Source organism: Eptatretus burgeri, chromosome 6 (assembly GCF_056783735.1).
Source record: "Eptatretus burgeri isolate ZD-2024b chromosome 6, Ebu_testis_v1, whole genome shotgun sequence".
In the NCBI taxonomy this organism is placed as follows: Eukaryota; Metazoa; Chordata; class Myxini; order Myxiniformes; family Myxinidae; genus Eptatretus; species Eptatretus burgeri.
Window position 1 is genome coordinate 41,354,369 of NC_140966.1, and position 16,906 is coordinate 41,371,274.

Sequence of the window (16,906 nt, forward strand, 5' to 3'; positions counted from 1 at the left end):
TTCGATTTTGTTTTAGATCCGAATCCAGTTCCAGCCTATCAGTGGGATACATAACGTGAACTGCTCAGCCTGGCGGAGGTATGTGCTCCACCGAGTGTCCTTCTAGTTTGTGTTTGTGCCAATGTAAAACATCCAAGCCACTTGGACCAATTTTGGAGTATACTGTTCATGATTTCTTTCTTTTTCCTGACGAGATGCTTTAATTATATTTGAAGACTTTATAATCACCTTCAAAATCAATAACCAGCAAAGTGTTGAACATAAAAATAAACTAAAGTGCTATATCTTAAGAACAATAAGTGGGAAGAGTTCATGAGTTTGCAGAACCATCACTCGATTGAGGTGTCTCGTCTGGATACAAACCGAGTGGGTCGAACCGAACAAAAGATTACTGCAACTTTGAGACGGGGTATCCTGTGCTTTAACTGAAGACATAAAGCCGGCTGTCCCAGATGCATTTCGGCTGATGTTAAAAATCCCACTTTATTTCAAAAATAGGTCGTGTGCCGGAACCTTGGGAAAAATTCAATACCTGTATGTAGATATTAACTTAGGTAGTTAACAGCCAAAATTGGTTTCGCTCGTAGAAAATGATGAAGTTCATCGGGTGTGGAATAAGCATCGGTGTGATAGGCCATACATTGTTTGAAGATGGAATATCTTCATTGCTCCTTCCTAACAAGAGAATAACTCGCTCAACTACCAAATGGATCGTTCAGATCTGCAGCACATGATACATATTGGAACAAGAAAAAGAGCAATCAGAGATTGTAGACCCTTGCCAGGACTTCCTTCAAGTGGTGTATTTTTATAGGTTTTAGGGTAAATCCAACATGGCTGCCAACCATGTGACCTATGACATCATATTGTGAACCTTTTGTTCCTCATGGGCAGGCGGTTATACGTGTAAAGTTTCACCTCGATTTGTTCAGCCACTTCAGAGAAGAAGATTTTTGAGGGTTTTTTATATTTTTTAAACAATATGGTGGCCGAATCATGTGACTGACTCAATGAAATTTTTTTCTGTGCATCATTTTATCCCGAGATGACCCTCCAACATTTTCATACTGATCGGATGTGGCGTTCTACATATGCAATTATGATGTCATAAAAAAATCAAACTCATTCCCTATGAGGAGTACTTGCTGCGTGCCAAGGTTCAATTTTTTCCTTGGTGTGGTTTCAGAGATATAGAGACCCAAAGTTTTTTTTTATTTTTTTTTTCAAATATGGCTGCCATACCATATTATGACCTATGACGTCATAATAACCATTAAAACATTCTACATGAGCAGTCGCACCAATGGTGAAAATTTGTCTCAATCTGACAAGCGATTGCGGAGAAAAACACGAAGGTTCTGTGTGGACAAACAGACAGACAGACAAACAGACACATGAAAAATCACTCATAGAGTGACAACTTGGCAAAACAGCATAAAGTAGGATAGCACTTGGTAGAGCGCATATCCCTGCCAGGTGGAACAGTTCACGTTTTGTATCCCTCTGATGGGCTGGATCCGAACCAAAATCCAATCCACTTGTTCTTGTCACCTATCCCACTCATCCACCTTGTTTTGTCATACCTCGTCCACAACTTTTTGAGATATTGTGATGTATTTAGTTTTTGGCCCTATCTATCAATTTTAGAAATTAGGCCTGTGTTGACCTTTTGACCTTAAAATTAATTGGTCGTTGAATTCAGCGACCTGACATTAAAATGCTGTGTATGGATATGGACACCCAGCAGGATTGAAAACAAGACTTGACAAAGGGTGGATGAGCTCTTTGTGAGCCAATGGTCATCCATATCTAGTGCCCATCTGTATCTGGGGTTATCTCTTTGTAGGAGGTTGGTTGTTGACCTGTGAAAGTCATCTCTCCCTCTCATTTGGAGTCTCTTGACCACGTTTGTTCTTGCTTACTCTTTCGATGTGCTTCCTGTCTCTGCTCGACGCTTGAATATTGCAATGCAATCAACACATCTGTGTGTTTGTCTGTTTGTCGTTAAAATATCTCGACAATATGAGCAGCTCGAATCGCTAAATTTGGCACCGAGCTTCATATTGTACACACAGACGTGATTATCCAACAGTCATCCAGGTAAAAATAACATTCCTCTCCTGTAGTAATTCGCTGCAGACTACTGCAGTATGCGAGAGTACAACTCTCATATACTGTAGTTCTAACTATCATTTTTGCTTGGGATGCAGTGGAGGCTGCTGTGAGAAAATATAATCCTGTATTAAATATCATTTTATGTTTTTCCTTGTGAGCTAGCTCAAGATTGAACTCGCACAGCAGGGCCTCCGTTTGGTGCCCGCAGCCACAGAAATAAATAAGGTCCCCCCACAATAACATTGCAATATTTTCAAACCATCCTGAAAGTTTGGTCGTGCAATATAAACTTTTTCAATAACATGGCTGACCCTGAGCTTAAGACCCTGGGTACTTCTGCTAACTGGAGAAAGTGTTGTCAATTGAAATTAATAATTTCCTGCAAATTCAAGGTTGAGCTGAAAAAATAAATTTGTTATTTTGTTTTGTCAGCTCCAACCTCGAATTTGTGTGAATTCTTTACTCAACCTTACTGTGCAGCACGTTTTCCTCCAGTTCCCGAAGTACTTGGAGGACTTGGAGGTTAGTTCTGTGTGTAATGAATTTTTGCAATAAATCAATTTTCCACCTGAACATCTGTCATCATTTGATTGGTCCTCCGACAGAAGGCCCCCGACGCGAGGTTTCACAGGGGGGGCCCCTACGTACCTAGCGGAGGCCCTGCGTCCGAGGCATTCACAATATGAAGCTTTGTGCCGAATTTGGCGACTTCACCTGCCCTCGTTATCCAGTTATTCTGCCAACAGATAAAAAAACAAAAAAAGGAAAAACACCCGTGGGATGATTGCAGTACTCGTACGCTCGGCCCACGGCTGCGGAATAAGTAAATAATAAGTGGTTCATGTGATGTAAGTGTGAAGATATGTAATGTGGAATATTTAAACCAGAATTGCCCACTTCATCCAATAGCTCCATGGTGTGAAAGCTGAATTGTATGCACCAGACACCAATCTCTGTTGTTTGAATGTACCTTTTTATGTGCTGTGAACGTATGATTGTTTGTGTTTCATGTCATGCCATTTAAGCTTCAGTTCCAAACTGGTCACACATTACAGATGTGTTGTGTGCTCGAACTACAAGATAAATGATCCCCCTGCAAGTTTTTTTCACTTTTAACACGATGAAGGATTCCAGAATGTTCATCTTGGCTGAAGTCAGACTTGATTATTTTTACATTTTCCGTAATGTTACATCCCACACGTCCCACGCATATTGTTTATCACCATGTGAGATGCACAAAACTGAACTTTCTACACTTACAAAGCACTCAAACTAATTGGCAATATATGTTACTTCTTAGTACTTCTTGTTCTTCTTCGGCTTTCTTGTTATAAATCCTGATTATATTTCAGTTTGTTTGTTTGTTTGTTTGTTTGTTTATTTATTTATTTATTTATGTGCTTGCACTTTGCCTCGTTTTGATTTCGCTTTTTCTGTACAGACAGTTCTTTGTAGAATCCGTTTGTTCATTACATTTAATTGTTTCCCTTGTGCTTCATCTTTATGCGATATCTCTTTTATTCCTTACGTTTGATCAACTGTGAGCGATTGACCGATATTGATATTGATATTGATAGGGAGGTTATTATGTTTTAACCCCCTGTCTAGTCTGTTTATTTGTTTTTGTATACAGTATCTCAAAAAGTTGTGGACGGATTCGGATGAAACTTGGTGGACACATTGAGTGTGTGACAAGGAAGAATTGATTCGATTTTGAAGATCAAAATCCGGATCTGGATGCAAGAATGTTTTAATTTTTTTTTTAAGTGATTATTCGCCATTGAAAAATTGGGCCAAAAACGATATGTCGCATGATATTTCAAATTTTTATTGGGCCCGATTCGTTTTAGTTGATCAGGAATTGCATGGCAGTGGTATGCACTATACAGAGTCCATCCATCCATCCATTGGGACCATACTGTGGACAGAGCGTTGGTGCTGCCTAAGCAGACTCCTTGGCTATTGGGCACAATCCTGGACGGGTCGCCACTCCGACACAGGATACCAGCAAGCTGGCACTCATTTTGCTGACCTCAGAAGGATGATGGGCAGAATCAACTCCACCTGGTGTTAATTCAACAGCTGAGGGGGACTTGAACTCAGGATCCGAGGATCCCAAGCCCACCACCCTAACCATTAATCCAACACCAGGCATTCTACAGAGTGTCTTTGTAATATGAATGTGGTTGTGGAAAAATATCTGTCACATGTTCTTTTTGTCTCTCCTGTAAGGTCTTTCTTTGGGGCATCACGGTGACATTTAACCATCATGACTTTTCATTGGGGATTGCCACCTCGTGATGGTCATGGCAGGAATTTTGGAATTGGCCAGGGGCTGACAATGCTATTACTTTTTTTCCAAGGCACGGGGGTTATTGTCCACAAGAGAGAGCTTACAGACATGACAGGTGTCTTAGTGTGCCTTCCAAAAAGACTACATACTTCTATGACACAATGCCCTTCAGGTGAGGCATCAGGATGACATGGAATAAAACTCAGGATATTCAGCTGAAAAGCAGGTGAATACACTATCTCTGAACCATCCTGACAGAGGATGAAATGTTATGAGTCTTTTTATATGAAAAAAAAAAAAGTTTTTTCAGCTGATTTCATACACCACACCAATGGCATCGTAATAACGTTTACTGCTTTCTCAATATTATTTTAGTGATATCAAAAACCCGATTCACCGTCTCTCAATATCTGATAACATGAGCAATGCCAGGAATTTTCGAAATGCTGTTGATTGTCTCAACTAAATTGCAGTCACTTCTCACTGTTCTGGGCAGTAAGTTGGAATTCGACCAGGGTGCCAGTGATAACCTTCCCCCTCTTTGCAAAAGACACCATAGGATATTTAATATCCAACACCTAATGTTGCTCCCTGGCTTAATGACCATCGGAAGGACAGTGAACTTTTTGATGCATTGCCCTGCTTGCGAACAGGTGAGAGTCGGGCAGCTGATCAAACACACACTGGAGAGCTCAAAGGTAAGTGCACTACAAATCCACCATCCTGTTGGAAAGCTGAGCAGATGGAGTGGATATTATATTAATGTCATTCTACAATACACATTATGATACAATCATTTCAAAGAAAACCAGTTCAATTTATTATTGATGTGTGTACCAAATTTCATAAATAAATAGTTAATAGTTTTGCAACTATGCTCTGGAAACAAAGGTTAACCTCAATTATTTCTTCATACCCAACTTGTTTCCATGGAAAGTGACAGAAAATTTTTTGGGGGAAATCTCTAAATATCAAAAGGCACCAGTTCAACACTTGCTTGATATGTGTACCAAATTTCGTAAACATATATATTGAGGGGATTTGTAGTTAAGCTCCGGAAACGAAACATGACGGATGGACGGACAGAACCCACTTCTATATCCCACGCCAACTTCGTCGGTTAGCGGGGGATAATAACCGTTGAAATACAGGACCTCTTGAGTACTTCCAATGCAGGACAACACCAAGAGCAACAGAAAAGGGTTTGTTTTACAAGCACACTCAATAAATGAAATACAAAAACAAATAATTACACTACTAAATACAATAGCACTTCACACCCTAAATGACATGGCTGCACTGCTTGTCTGGCCCTTCTTGGAAGTCATATAGTGAAGTGTACTGCAGAGCTCGTTTGTGTTCGCTTGGAGGTCGGTGGAGTCCAATGAAGAAACGTGCTGAAAGTTTAGAAAGTTGTTCGGTCAATCTTGGTAGATAGACAGGAAATAGGTTGAACACAGGCCTCACAATAAAAATGCCCTTTTAAGGAGATAACTATCCATAATTATGTTCACCAACATAAATTTTGCAAGTGAATAAATTTTCTTTATTTCGTGTTCACATATCTCTCATCAACCAGACTCGGTGGTGTAATGGTTAGCGTGCCTGCTCTGAGTCTTGGAGACAGTGGTGTAATGGTTAGCGTGCCTGCTCTGAGTCTTGGAGACAGTGGTGTAATGGTTAGCGTGCCTGCTCTGAGTCTTGGAGGCGGTGGTGTAATGGTTAGCGTGCCTGCTCTGAATCTTTGAGGTAGTGGTGTAATGGTTAGCGTGCCTGCTCTGAGTCTTGGAGACAGTGATGTAATGGTTAGCGTGCCTGCTCTGAGTCTTGGAGGCGGTGGTGTAATGGTTAGCGTGCCTGCTCTGAGTCTTTGAGGTGGTGGTGTAATGGTTAGCGTGCCTGCTCTGAGTCTTGGAGGCGGTGGTGTAATGGTTAGCGTGCCTGCTCTGAGTCTTTGAGGTGGTGGTGTAATGGTTAGCGTGCCTGCTCTGAGTCTTGGAGGCGGTGGTGTAATGGTTAGCATGCCTGCTCTGAGTCTTTGAGGTAGTGGTGTAATGGTTCGTGTGCCTGCTCTGAGTCTTCGAGGTAGTGGTGTAATGGTTAGCGTGCCTGCTCTGAGTCTTGGAGGCGGTGGTGTAATGGTTAGTGTGCCTGCTCTGAATCTTTGAGGTGGTGGTGTAATGGTTAGCGTGCCTGCTCTGAATCTTCGAGGTGGTGGTGTAATGGTTCGTGTGCCTGCTCTGAATCTTCGAGGTGGTGGTGTAATGGTTCGTGTGCCTGCTCTGAGTCTTGGAGGCGGTGGTGTAATGGTTCGTGTGCCTGCTCTGAGTCTTGGAGACGTTGGTGTAATGGTTAGCGTGCCTGCTCTGAATCTTTGAGGTAGTGGTGTAATGGTTAGCGTGCCTGCTCTGAGTCTTGGAGACGGTGGTGTAATGGTTAGCGTGCCTGCTCTGAGTCTTGGAGACGGTGGTGTAATGGTTAGCGTGCCTGCTCTGAGTCTTGAAGGTGGTGGTGTAATGGTTAGCGTGCCTGCTCTGTCTTGGAGACAGTGGTGTAATGGTTAGCTTGCCTGCTCTGAGTCTTGGAGGTGGTGGTGTAATGGTTAGCTTGCCTGCTCTGAGTCTTGGAGGTGGTGGTGTAATGGTTAGCGTGCCTGCTCTGTCTTGGAGACAGTGGTGTAATGGTTAGCGTGCCTGCTCTGAGTCTTGGAGGTGGTGGTGTAATGGTTAGCGTGCCTGCTCTGAGTCTTGGAGGTTGGTGATTCAAACTCCAGGCTGAGACATTGCTAATGGTATGTGATGCTTCCTTGTTTCATGCTCAGCATTTAAAAGGATAAATCACAGACAAGCACCACTGGAAAGGCCATGGCAAACCACCCAATATAACCCTTCCCAATAAACTGCGTTGGCAGCATTGATGCTCCATAAAGATTATGAGACATCAAATCAAATACTCTCTGAGCTATTCCTGTTTTTGTGTTATTCCTCCTTTTTCCTTCTTGTTGGTGGTCTGTAAAGCTGTTGTCTTTTGTTGTTCAACTCCATGAGACTAAGCCCTTGTGTTCGACTCAAATTGGTACTTGAATCAGCAAGAATGGTTTACACAGGAACCGATAAATTTTCTGGATTCACCGGTATTCAAATGAGGAATTCTTTACCGAATAATAATAAAAAAACCAATGTCACCCCCAGGGTGACCAGTATCTTGCCAAAATGTGAACTTGAGTGACTTATTTATTCGATTAAAGTTACTCAAAAAATAAGGGTTTCGTTGACCTTGATGCTTGACCTTGACCTTTATATTTTCGTACGGTTAATGGTATCTCTCCAGGACCGTTGTACATGAAATATCAAGAGATTTTGATGAGAACTGAGGAAATAAAATTTTCATGAAAAATCCGTTTTTTCGTCATGACGTCATTAAATGACGTCATAGCATCAAACTTTTGACATATCTGGAAAGTACTTATCAAGCGCTTTCATATGAGGTATTAATCGATATGGTATCTAAGATTTCAAAATTTGACCTTGGGGTCAAAAACTTTCGACCTCCAGCGTTAACCATGAAGGTCAAGGCCGATCGCCACCAAAAATTAATCAGCTGAGCGCCAGACCATGAACTATATTCCCATGAAGTTTGAAGACGATCCGATCAAAATTACTCAAAAAATAAGGGTTTCATCGACTCCCCTGATTTGCGACAAAGTGACCTTGACCTTTGACCTTGACCTTGAAAATTGTATGCGCTGAAAGGAACCTCTATAGGCCTCTGAAATGCGAAGTTACAAAAATTTCCAATTATAACTGTGCTCTGCAGATGATCGATACGTGATTACAGACAAACAAACAAAAAAAACATACAAGCTGACTAACATATCTTGCAAAAACTTCGTTTTGGCAAGATAACAAATTCAATTCTGCTGTGTCTATGGCAGATGAAATGCATTTGGGAAGTGAGGCTGTGAGTGAAGGGTTTATAAAAAAGGGAAAAAGTTTTCCATGGCCACAAAAATACTTTGAAAACCGCTAAATGAGTGATGTATCCTTGATCGGACTATGACAAAGGGAAAAGACACTTTTCACGTTCTTTAGAGTTTAGAATCAACCTGCATTCTTTTCAAAACCTATTCGTTTGTGTGACGTTGCACAAGGTTTCATACGTTTTGTGTTTTGAATGTCAATTCACAAGAGTTAACTGCAAAGTGATTGTAGTACATCAGTGAGAAGAATAGCAATGAGCTCTTTCTTAAGAATGGGCTCCTAACTACTGAGGTGTGTGGTACACATTTCTCGAGCTACCTCCGCCACCGAAGGTGAAGGAGGTTGTGTTTTTAACCCTTCCTCTCTGTTTGTTTGTTATTTGCAAAATCGAAGATTTTTCAAGTATATTGGTCAGTCGATTTTGTTATTCTGTCTGTCTGTCTTTTGGTCACCGACAGGTCACAATTCTAAACTGATCATCATGAAACTTTTCCAAGTTAGAGAGGTAGTCTCAACTGAGAAGGTTATTGATTTTGAGGTCAAAAATCCGGCACTGGATACAAAAGTTATTTAATTTTTTTTTGAGTTATTCTTCACCATTGAGAGATCGGGCCAAAAACGGTAGAAGCATGATATCTCAAAAATGTATTGGGCCCGATATGTTCTCGTGGATCAGGCATTACGTGGCGGAGGTATGCGCTCTTCCGAGTGCTCTTCTAGTTTTGTCTGTGTTTGTGTGTCTCAGATTTTCACCAAATTTGTCAATTTGTGATTTTATTTCTCAATTTTTGATTTCATCCATGCTCAATATTTTTCGATATTGTTTGGGTTTTCATTACTTTTATGTATTTTTGTCTCCTACCCCTCCAACAATTTCGGCAACGGGGGACATTAAAATGATCTCCGTCAGACCGACCGATCATCCGTAAATGTACTTTTGTGTTCGCGATATTTCAAGAACCATTGAACATTCACCTTTCATATTGCAGATATCTATTTCTCATGACATGATCTCAACCTGATTCGATCATGGCGGTGATTGGCTGAATTATGTTGTTATGGTAACCATCTCAGTAACTTGGCTGTGTACATGATATTTCAAAAAACATTCAAGATTTAGCTTTCATATTACAGCGATCTATTCCTCATACCCCCCCCCCCCAAAAGACAGGGGACCCAGAGTATTAGCTCCTTGATTTTCTAAAATGGAGACTCATGGAAGAAGAGTGAGGTGATGAATGGTTTGAGCTGACATAAAAGCAACGGGATAACCTTTTGACAGAATAAGTAAGATAATGAACGATCAGGAAACACTGCAACCTGCAGCTAAAGGGGTTGGTTAGTTGAGTTAAGGGGGTAATATTTATTGTGATAAGGATAGTGGATGACATGGGATGGCTGTGTACCACCTGCTTGAAGCACTGGAGGGAAAAAGTGGGGTAGCATAGCTTTTGGAATGCCATTCCACACATGGGAGAAGCAAGGACCAAAAGACTTGAGGTGTGCAGTCAGCCTGGATTTTTTTAGAATTTCACCAGGAGGGAGTTGTGAGAACAATGTTTTTATGCTGGAGATTGTTGGGAGAATCAGAGAGCTGAGAGAACAGAGGGAGCTAAACCAGAGGAGAGGAAGAAAAAAATAGATCACCGACCTGTCTGCAACATGAAAGCAGCAGACATTGTGCTCCAGCCTCATCGAGGGAGATTTCGGCAATGTTGTGAACTTTAGATTCCATAGAATGAAGGAGAGACAGATGTGATGCTGGGGCCCTGGTTGTTTGAGGTCAACACAGTTAGAGATAGTGGGAGGAGGTGTTTGGAGGGTGTGGGATGGGGGTGGCGAAGCTTTGAAGGACATGATGAGAATGAGCCTTTGATGGCTCCCATCCCATAAGGGAGAGCAGTACACCATTAAGCTATGGACAAAGGTGCTTTAGGCTCTGAGAATTCTGATTTGGAACAACCTAAGGAATATCTTGGAACAACCTACGATGCCCAGTCTGGGGTTGGCTTTTGAAGCCAGCTTTGCTAAGTGATTGCCCCATAAAGGTTCTCTCTTTCCTTCTTTCTTCTGCCCTTTTGTATGTTTTATTTGTTGACTTCTTAATAGAAACACCCGCTCCCTTCAGGAGCATTGGCAAATCGTCACCCCCCCACCCTTTGAGAGCCCATGTGCCCATGACTTGACCTTGGGTACTATCAACATGTATACAAACGTTGGGGGAGATGTGGTCAGCCCTGTCTTTTTCTATGATTTTCAAATGTGTGCATGCACGCGCGCGCGCGTGCACACACACACACACACACACACACACACACACACACACACACACACACACACACACACACACACACACACACACACACACACACACCTTATTTAATATGAGCAGAGCCTATCCATTGCTTCACTGACAGACTAATTATTCCTCCTGTTTGCCAAAAAATTTGAGTGAGAGTGAGAAGTAGAAGGAAAGGAAGACAAATTTACCCATTGATGAAAACACACATTTCTGCATTGGAATAGTGATTTGGAACAAAAAACGCGGTCAGACAAACTAATGTGATAAAAATACTTCTTTTCGACAAAATAAGACCGTTTCTGCATGAATAAGGTTTCTCGTGTATAATGTGTTGTTTTGCTTTGTACAAGCTAAAGTACACATTATATGATGAAAAACACAAGTTTCTGCATGAGAATAGTGATTTGGAACAGAAACTGAGTAAGAAAAAGTGAATGTGTTGTGAAAAACTTTGTTATAGGCAAACAAGACCATTTTTGCAAGAATAAGGTTTCGTGTGTAAATTGTGTTCTTTTGCTTAGTTCAAGCTAAAATACACACTATTTGATAGAAAACACAAGTTTCTGCATCAGAATAGTTATTTGGAACAAAAATCGCAGTCAGCAAAGCTAATGTGTTAAAAATGCTTCTTTTTGGCAAATAAGACCTTTTTTTCATGAATACAGTTTCTTGTTTAAAAGATGTTCTTTTGCTTAGTACAAACTAAAATACACACTATTTGATGAAAGACACAAGTTTCTGCATTAAAATAGTGATTTGTAGCAAAAAGTGGGGGTCAGAACAGGGCTAATGTGTTTAAAACTTGTGTGTTAGGCAAGCAAGGCCACTTATGCATGAATTAGGCTTATTGTGTCAATTGGTGTGTTTAGCTTAGTACAAGCTAAAACACACACTATTTGATAAACAACATGCGTTTATGCATTATAGAACAGTGATTATGATTTTGAAAAAAAAATAGAGTCACAAGCTAATGTCTTCAAAACGTTTGCATTCAATAAATAAGACCATTTTTTTTTCATGAATAAGGTTTCTTGTGTACAATGTATTGTTTTTCTTAGTACAAGCTAAAATACACACTATTTCATGAAAACCCCCATGTCGAAACACGTTCTTAACCATTTCTTGGAAATGAATTTACCGATCTGGTTCAAACTTGGAACAAGCATAGTACAATGATGGCATACACGTGCACTTCACTTTATTTTGCAATCTTATCAAAGATGGCCGACTGGTAGTTCAGTTGTACATAATTATGGGCTAACACTTTAACTCAATGCAGCAGAATTACGAAAGCAATGGGGGCTTTGACATATTAAGCCTTTTTTTTAACTTGTTGTACCTTTTTTAATACCTATAATTTCTCTCTTCTCTTTTCCTCTGTCACTACAAAGGCTTTTATCAATGGTAAAGTTCCCTTAGATTAGACCTTTGAACTTAATTTTTGATATATTCCATTTGATCACTAACCCTTACCCTCCGATTCAGTGGTTCAAACCTTTGACCCTTGGTATTTACTGTGATCTTTTCGATATTTAACTGCTGACCCTTGATCCATCCTCATAACATTTACAATTAAAACAAGGATAAACCTCCATTCCCATCCCAATATCCATCATCACTTCACCAGTGTCACACTTTTACTCAGCCTGGATTTTGAGGTTTCACCAATAGGGGGTTACGATAATAATACAGACTTGCTGGAGCTGTTGGGGAGGGTAAAGTGTCATGACTATGTGCAGATTGCTAAAAGCAGATATTGCCACTCACTGCAGTCTGATCGACACGGTAGAATATTATTACATTGGCCCAGTTGAGAATGTAATAATGTTCCCTCACCAAATACACTACATTAAGACCTACCCCGGAGAGGCTGTAGTGAACCACAGTATCACCTTGTTTTAGCTTGAACATGGCCCCCAAAGGCAATATTTCTGTGATGGTAGAATGATTTTTTTAAAAAACTTTTAGTTTGGCCTTCTAGTAGGAAATAGTGTTCCTAATGATGTGAAGTGATTTTCCACACTCAAAATTTGCAACATTTCCCAACTAAAACTGTTGTTCTGGTGAAATTTCAACAGGGAGCAATAATGGCAGCATATGCCATCTTTCAAAGGTGATGTAAAAGCCTGTTGTCATATTTTCAATAACATGGATGAAAAAGATTCCATGTTATGGTTTTCAAAAAGAAAGTGAAATGACAACAAACACACTAATGCCAAAATCTCAAAAACACAACCTCAAAAATATCTATGAAAAAGGAGCCGTGTCCGTCTGTCTCTCGTGCTATCACTTTAGAACGGATTAACGGATTTCAATAAATCCAACGACGGTTGATTCAATAAACTCTCTGGATGTTTTGTGATGCAAAAAAAGAAAGAAAAAATATTTAAATAAATGTCTGTTTGTGTGTTTGGGTACGTGGGCACACGTGTCGAAACCGCAAACGCCAACTTGTGATGCTGGTTTCCTTGCACGGAGAGCAGGGATCCTTTTTTGTTATTTCCCCATAGATTAGCCATCGCAGCAAAGATTGCTATTCCCAACAACGAAGTGACGGGTCTTCTATGCAAGTATACATAACAGGAATCATTGCAGAAGTGTGTGAAAGATAAATGGTAGGCTATGCAAGCAAATGGTGATAAATGGAAGTGGAATAAAAAGGTTGCAGAAGAAACGACTCCATCACTAACAATTACTTCTTGTTCTACAAAGCAATCCTAAAAAACTGAAAAAGAGGGAAATAAAACTGTTAATAATATTTATGGCACATTCAACAGCATTGCATACTTGAGGATCATACAATGTGTGAAACAGTCAAAATTGACAAAATAAATTGCTTTATGGAAGACAACAAAACTGGAGCACAACCGTGATACTTCTCGCATCAATTAAACAGAACAATTCAAATATTTGATGATAAAATTCGAGGTGATAATAATGTATATATTTTTGGTCCCCTTTCCTGTTCTGCTGAGCTTAAACCACTTCTGTAAAACGATAAATTACTAACGACATGCATATCATTTAAATTTGAACAGGGAAAAATGCAAAGGAACAAACTTACGTATCTGTTGCACACAGACGATCTAAAAAATTTTTACACCAAAATGATGAACCACAACAACTATATGTACTACAACAGCCCTAATTATTCTCACATTCTTGTGGGGTCGTTTACAGCCTAATTCGTTCATGAACCAGCTGGCCAGGCCTGACGTTTTACTGAAGGTGTCAAAGATAACTCGATTACCCTTCACCAAAGACACCATGGGATTTTTAATGTCCACCAATGGACCAGTGGTGGTAGATGGGTGCAATTATGGAGGAATGTCGTTCTCCTCAAGGATGCCAACCGATGGGGTTTGTCCATCATCAAACCTTTAAATGAGGAGCGTCAAGCAAGGAAGCAAAGCATGCAATTAAAAAAAAAATTTTCAACAAAAATTGCTATGATTTGGCCAAAGACAGAATCAAACCTTTATACCAATGAATATATTTTAAGTCAAGTTTTATGAATTTACAATGGTTTTAGATGTGACAGAAATAAGATAGACGAAATGACCTTTTCTTTTGCAATTTCCTTTGTGTCTTGCTTCGTGTCTTGCATGATAAAAAAAGTCACACAAAAGAAAGAGTAAACAAGAAAAACAGACAAAGAAAAAGCAATTATGTGTATCCATCCTGCACTGCCTTGCAAGAAAACATGCATCCAAACATTAAAACAGGACACACATACACACACACACACACACACACACACACACACACACACACACACACACACACACACACACACACACACACACACACACACACACACACACACACACACTTCTGAAGATGAGGTCGACGACTAACACCATATCTATCAGACTTATGCCAATTAGCTAATTTGTACTTTTTGCTTCATAATATGTTTCAAAAGAAGTGAATGGTGACTTAAAACATATTTCATCTTCCACTGATGCAACGACAATAGCAACAAGGGCTTGTCATCGTCGTCATCGTTTGCATGCAGCACATGGCTGTGTGTTCCCATCAGATCTCGCAGAGCGTGGTGATAGCATTGATACAGTGCCCCCTTTAGGTTAGAGCAATGATTACCCTGCGCTCGGGAAGCGAAAAGCAGGGTTAAGCGATCGGTCGCGTCCATGTGCTTTACATTGTATGTACGTGTGCCATACGTGTGTGGGTACGTGTCTACATTCTCAAAATTCATTTTCTAAGCAACTGTTAGTCTGACACAAAATTTTCCAAATACGTGCACCAGCTGCAGAATTTTTTGTTCGTAATTATGATGTCATGGGTCAAGTGGTACAAGCGCCATCTTGGAAAAACCGAAAAACTTTGCACCTCAATATCTCCGAAACCGCTTCATGGAAAAAATTTAGACATGGCGCATTGTCAAGTACTCCCCATGGGGAATAAGGTATGTTAATGATGATGTCATTGTTGCCTTCATCATGACGTCATAATTCGACAAGTGCAACACTTGATCTGGTCAGTATGAAAAAAATTTCTCTGCAATTGCTGAAACTGCTCACTGATCAATGCAATACTTTAACGAATTGAACAACTATTCATGGGAAATATAGTTTGATAAAAGTGACATCATTGGTCACTGGTATGGCACCACATTCGATCAAAGAAAAAAAAACCTAAGAAAAATCAGAAGAGTTGGCTTGCACCAAGTCCTTCTCAAGACTGCACAGGGTAAGTAGTCTATGAATACCATCGAGTTTTTAATTTGGCTAGGGTGCCAGCATGAGTTCACCCATTTTTTTAAAAATGAAAGACACTATGGGACTTTTAACAGCCACGAACTAATTCTAGCAGAGGGGATTCCCAGTTTAACATCCATTCGAGGGATGGCACACACAATGATGCCTCGCCCTGCATGCAAAACGCCAAGGTGACAGTTTAATAGCTGGGTCAAGATTCAAACCCAGACAGGACAATTTAAAGGCAAGTGTGCATACCACCAAGATATCCTTTCAGCCCAGCAACAGTGACTGATTAGTTATCTTTCATACAAACAGTCTCTTTGAAAATACTTTCACACTTTTGAGAATAAAAATGCAATAACAATGGAGGGGTATTGAGTTTGAAATCAACATTTACTGACAGTCCAGCAAATATGCTTCCTAAGAAATAGGATGCGGTGGGTACATGTTGTGGAGGGGTTTTTTTGTATACATTATGGAGGCTCATATGAGAGCTAACACAGCACACAGCAAGGGGGCATGAGATAAGAGGGGTAGGAGAGGGAAGGACAAAACAGTGGGGAACAGAGACATTAGGAGATCTGTGGAAGGGAGAGGGATGTGGCAAGGAACTCGGAGTATACAAGATGGACATTACAGGGACTTTCAGGAAGGAAAGCAGGGAATTTGAAGGAGGTGGGTTTGGGGTAGATTAACGGGGGAAGAAAAGATCGAGGTTTTGGATGAGGGGACGATAAGAGGTGGTGATGAACAACTGTTTTGAAGGCCTGGAGGGAAGAATGGGATTGAAGAGAGTGAGGGAGTTTATTCTAAACGTGGGGAAAAAGAGGAATGAAAGAGTGAAGGTGAGCAGTGATTCGTAATTTTGGTAGTTTTACCAGAAGGGGGTTGCTGGCAGACCTTGAGTGCCCTGTGGAAATATGGGGGGTACATTTCACAAAAGGTAGAGCAAAGGGACTGCTGGTAGCAAAGGGGCAAAGGGGCTGCTCTACCAAAATATGGTAGAGCAAAGGGGCTGCTCCCTGCCTGTCTGAAGGATGAGGGATGTCACGGTAGAGGGTAGAGTCATCAGTAATGAGATAAAGGAGATTTTCTATCGAGTCAGAGAGATCACTAATGAAGATCAGGAATAGAACTGGGTCCAGAACACTGCAGGGAGAGTTGATGAAAGGATTCCATTGAGAGCCACGCGGTTACGAATAGAGGAAATCAATAAGCCATGTGTGGAGTTGAGCTTGGATGGCATAAGCAAATAGTTAGAAGAGTAAGGCAGGATGCCAGACTGTATCGACAGCTCGAGATATGTCTGGAGAGACCACCCTGATCTCATGTTTGACATTGAGGGCCTCCATACATTATTGGGTGAGTTGAAGCAGCATGTCGAAGGTAGAGTGACCTTGTCTGAATCTGAGTTGGTGATCTGAGATGAGTTTGTTTGAGAAAAGGAATTATTTCATATCAACATCAATGATGAATTCCATGATGTTGCTGA

The 16,906-nt window shown here is 40.6% G+C and overlaps 1 protein-coding gene across 4 annotated transcripts in view; it reads right to left on the minus strand.

Moving 5' to 3' along the window:
- LOC147024620 (leucine-rich repeat-containing protein 2-like) overlaps window positions 1-16,906 on the minus strand; it is a 77,281-nt gene that overhangs the window by 25,803 nt on the left and 34,572 nt on the right. Inside the window, exon 9 of one of the 4 annotated variants that reach the window (XM_085884689.1) lies at window positions 5,664-5,805. The exons of 2 other annotated variants lie outside the window; for them this stretch is intronic. In XM_085884689.1, coding sequence (XP_085740815.1) covers window positions 5,690-5,805 — 116 coding nt within the window. In that variant the 3' untranslated portion in view covers window positions 5,664-5,689. Of the gene's footprint in view, window positions 1-5,663; window positions 5,806-13,431; window positions 14,069-16,906 lie in introns of those variants that run through there. One more of the 4 variants, XM_085884688.1, reaches the window with a different exon arrangement.